Consider the following 4,696-nt stretch of genomic DNA (forward strand, 5'->3'; position numbering starts at 1 on the left):
GACATTGAATTATATGGACCTCCTGCTTACATACCACACTTTGGTAACATGAACCATCTCTCTTTTTCTCTTTCTCTCTCTGCGTAGGTGAGTTGATGAGACAGTTTCTGTGCTTTGGTGGCTGTAGTATTAACAGAAGAGCTTAAGTTATTAAACCAGGCAGCTTTAATCTGTGAGGTCTCCTGAAGCAGTGAGGATTAATGTATTTTTATTGCAGAGCCAATGTAGTTATTCCATCGAGCTAGGGTTTGCTCCTAGCAACCCCCAAACTGGCCCCACTGCCTTTCTCTAGACCCACTTCCCAACCGTGAGGGATGCGATGGAATTTTACCTGGAGATTGACCCTGTCACCTTGAACCTGATCATCCTAATTGCGAGCTACGTCATCTTGCTCCTGGTTTTCCTCATCTCCTGCGTGCTGTATGACTGCCAAGGCAAGGACCCCAGTAAGGAGTATGCTCCTGAGGCCACCCTGGACGCCCAGTCCTCCATCCACCTGGTGGTGATGCAGCAAAGTGCTCCGCGGGCCCACTGGGCAAGGGGCCCTGGCCTTCATTTTGGGAATTGTGCTCCACTAGGGAAGAAAAGCACAATGGTGTGAGGCTGGCTGAAGGATACTGGGGAGAGAGCACTAGACAATCTGGACAAAACTTTCCCCACATGGCTACAATTCTTTCAGCATACAGGTCCTGCTTGGCTATGTAAGTGGGAGCTCTGCCTTCCTTTCTGCTTTCTCGTCATCCTCCTTGAGGGTGAAGCAACTGTTTAAGGTAAGAAGCCCACGGCGACCTTTGGTCAAGGTCTCCAGATGCAAAATCTCAGCTTCTTAGTGAAGCTGGTTACAAGTACATTCTTGATGAAGCTCTCCTTGCAACTTCTAGGAGAGATTGACATTTGAGAAAGGGTTTAAAGAAGCAAGTGCAATGGTGTGTGTGTGTGTGTGTGTGTGTGTGTGTGTGTGTGTGTGTGGTGAGGAATGGGACTAGCTCAAATCTATCCTATACTTAGCAAATCCTTTCTTTTCAAGGCAACCACTGAACTTTTCCAGACTTTTTTATTATTTCTATAGGTACCAGCTCTTCACATTCATTCCTCACTGTGAGTCAATATGGTGAACACAGTAACCATAGAGCATGGTGGTTTACTGACAAAGCTTGGAGCCTGGGTTCAGACCCTGCCTCCTTCACTTACTGGCTGTGTGACCAGAGCCATTTGTTTGTGCCTCAGGACTAGTGGGAGGACCTCCAGGCTGTTTGGAGTATTTAAATGAGTGAATTCACTGAAAACACCTGAGACAGTGCTTGGCACGTAGGGTTAGCTGTTATGATGAATATTAATATTATTCCCTTTCATACTTCTCATCAAGAAGTTTAATCTCCAGTCCTCAAATCTGACCTGGTCCAATGCAAAGTTACTGAGGTCCCATGGCTTGGTGTATCAGTCCCCCCAGCACTACTTGCTGTCTTCCTGTTCCCTTTCTTTGCTGCTACTAACTATAAGTTTGTTTTTCTGCTCATTCACTTATTTTCACAATTTTGAATTAGTATCTCCATTGTGTATGTATGTTTTTTATTAATCCTTCCTGCTCTGAGCTCAGAGCAACTTACATGTTCACTTGGTGATTTACTAAACCCCTTCTTCTAATCAGGCCCTGTTGGAAATACAAACAAATGAGTGTGTCATGACCCTCTCTTCGGTCTTTGCTGCCTAACAGGAAGAGGAGGAGTCAGGAATGACTCAGAGGATGAAGGACAAGAAAGCATTGCAGATTCTGTGTTAGAAGTCTACCTAGAGTGCAGGAGTCTGCAGAGACATGGGTGCCTAGCACTAAGAAGGGGCTCAAGAAACATTTGCATAATGTTGAATAAACAATTTCATCTTAGACTCAGGCTTCAAAGATGAGACAATTTGTCTTGAAAGATAAGCAACTATTTTCTAGAAGGACAAAAATGTGTTGGGGGCTTGGAAGTAGGACAGGAGATGGTATTTTAGACAGAAGAGATAATATAGACAAAGCTTGTAAGCAGAAATTGTAGAGTTCACTGACTGTGACAGTCTGATGGCTTCCAAAACTTGGAAGAAAAAGTGAGAAATTAAGTTTCATTTTAACTTATAGAAAAATTGAAGAGGAGGTACTGGCTCAGCTTGCCCTGCCAGCTTCAGCAATGGGCACTGTTTTGACATTGGATTGTTGAGTAGTATAACAAAAACAAACAAAATCCCAGTAATTTTGTTTTTGGATTTTTAATATTTAAAAATTTTTCTTTATATTTTATCAGAAAATCATATTTTCTCTTACATATGTGGTTTGAAAATTATATTGAGAATCTTTCAGAGAAATTTTTTTTCTTTTATGGTCAAGGAGCCATCCTTATCTTAATAGTGAAAATATAAAATTAATGGGAAAATAGAGTAAATTAACAGGCAGCTTCTAAGAACCTGCACTTTCCCTAGTGTGAACTTCACCTGGACTAACCTTATTTATTTCCCCATCATGGGAATACATATAAATTAGTGGAGAAAAAAATATATCAGTGAAGAAAAAAATCCAAGGACCACAAAAAAAGTGTTGACAACAATAATAATTGTAATCATAGCTTTTTGAGAGAGAGAAATATAAAAAGTTTATCTCATCTAATTTTAAAGTTAAGAATATGATATAATCATTCATTGATAATTTTTAGATAAACAAATAGTTTCAATTATATTTCAATTCCATATTGTGGTCAATTGAAGAAGAAAAATTAACAGAAATGGAAGGAAAGAAAAAGAAATTCTAAGAGAAAGAAGGAGAACAAGAAGAACAAAAAACCAGAGTTAAAGTAACAACAACAACAGAAAAGGGAACAGAAATAAAGTCAGAGGAGAGAAAAAAGAAGGAAAGAAGGAAACTAAAAAGACTCTAGGGTGGATGTTGGAATAAAGGGCATTAAGCTTTTCCAAGCCTGTGGTTCCTCTGATTTGTTGTTCATCTGGAGTTGTGTTCTCCAACAGGAACCAGCTTCTCAGCTTTTAAAACAATCTTTTCTGTATAGCACGTACACTTAGAATCTTATAAGAACTAGAAGTATCTTTAAGAATTTTACCAACAAGGAAACTAGCCCAGAAAGAAGAGTGATTTCCCCAAGAGCCTTTGGCTTCAGAACTGACACAAAGATCCTGTTATTCCCTTTTTCCTATTTGCCCCCCAGCCCTCTTTCAGGTAAACACTATCTCTTACCTGTTTGTAGTTTAAAACTTTGTGATTTATTTCTTATTTTTTAAATAAAGCTTTAATTCCCAATGGAATTATTAGTTGCACAGCTATGAAATTGTAACTAATGTCTTAAAGCCTGGTGAAATGGGTGCCAGCTAGAACCAAGGAGTTGCTTTTACAGTCAAATACTACAGCATTATTTTTGTTTCCTTTTGGGATTAGGACTCCCTTATTCCACCTTCTTTTAATTCATTATTCTCCCATCATGCACAATTTTTATCAAAGCAAATGCAATAGTTTGGCCTAATGTGGATGATAGTTGTGGGAAGGACATAAACAAAACTCTTCCAAGGCCAGGGAAGGGAGGGAGAGAATGGAGGTTTGTCAGGAATCTCTACATGCCAGATACCTTTTTTCACCCTCCCCCTCCCCTATGAGACAGACACAATTAAAAGTAGTTTAAAGATACGAAAATGGAGGCTCAGAAAAGCACTAGAGCTTGTGCAAGTCCACAGCGGGTCCATGCAGGAGGCAGCATCTGAACTCAGTTGCAGGTGTGTCACCTCTGCTCTCTATTTTTTTCAGCCATTCAAGGGCAGTAGCAAACCCATGTTTATTCCTCTTTTTCTCTCTCCTATGCTAGAAGTACATACCTGGGAGGCTGCTCAAGAAAAAGCTGTTAAATCATATAACAGTTTTTCAGATTTCCAGCAAAGAAAAAATAAATTGTGATAATTTGGCCAGAACATTATCTTCCGATATTCCAAGAGACACCAAGACGGAATGGCCTAAGGCAGGGCTTGGTGCCAGAAATGCCAAGCTCAAAACCCTCTGTCGCTACCTGCTGTTGAGACTTTTATGCATCACTTAACTGCCTAAGCCTTTTGCCCAACTTAAATACAATGTTGTCGATAAGGTTTAGAATTATATATGTAAAATATCTGGCATATGGTATGATTTCAACACAACGAAAGCCACTATTATTATAATACCAGCAGATAAGGTGAAAGTAAGGTAGCGCATCTCGCCACTCAATGGCAAAGACTGCTCCTGCAGATTCAGGCTCATTTATGGGACCGCTGAGGAGAAGGAGGATGAGGTTGGAGAGCTGCCACACACAGCAGAAATTGGGAAATAGGGAGAAGCATCTGTGATGGGTTGAAGACATATGTTGAAGTCTTTACCCCCAGTACTTCAGAATGTGATCCTGTTTCAAAATAGGATCAGTATCAGTGTAATTAGCTAAGGTGAGGTCATAGTGGAGCAGGGTGGACCCCTAATCCAATATGACTGGTGTCCTTAGGAAAAAGGGGTATCTGGACACAGACATACACACAGGAGAATGTCTGTGAAGACTAGAGTTATTCTACCACTTGCCAAGGAACTACCAGAAGGGAAGAGAGAGGTCTGGAACAGATCCTACCCTAGTACCTTTGGAGGGAACATGACCCTGCCAACACCTTGATCTCAAACTTCGTGCCTCCAGAACCGTGTGACAAT

At 40.6% G+C, this 4,696-nt stretch overlaps 1 protein-coding gene across 1 annotated transcript; it reads left to right on the plus strand.

Moving 5' to 3' along the window:
- Positions 1–319: 319 nt before the first annotated feature.
- SMIM36 (small integral membrane protein 36) lies at positions 320–601 on the plus strand. The gene has a single exon (XM_057535629.1). It carries the CDS (start codon positions 320–322, stop codon positions 599–601), a length of 282 nt encoding a protein of 93 aa, XP_057391612.1.
- Positions 602–4,696: the final 4,095 nt, after the last annotated feature.

The sequence above is a fragment of the Balaenoptera acutorostrata genome, chromosome 20, assembly GCF_949987535.1.
Source record: "Balaenoptera acutorostrata chromosome 20, mBalAcu1.1, whole genome shotgun sequence".
NCBI lineage: Eukaryota > Metazoa > Chordata > Mammalia > Artiodactyla > Balaenopteridae > Balaenoptera > Balaenoptera acutorostrata.

What these genes read in the sequence shown, in the direction of transcription:
- SMIM36 (XM_057535629.1), top strand. Translation starts at nt 320, where the DNA reads ATGGAATTTTACCTGGAGATTGACCCTGTCACCTTGAACCTGATCATC.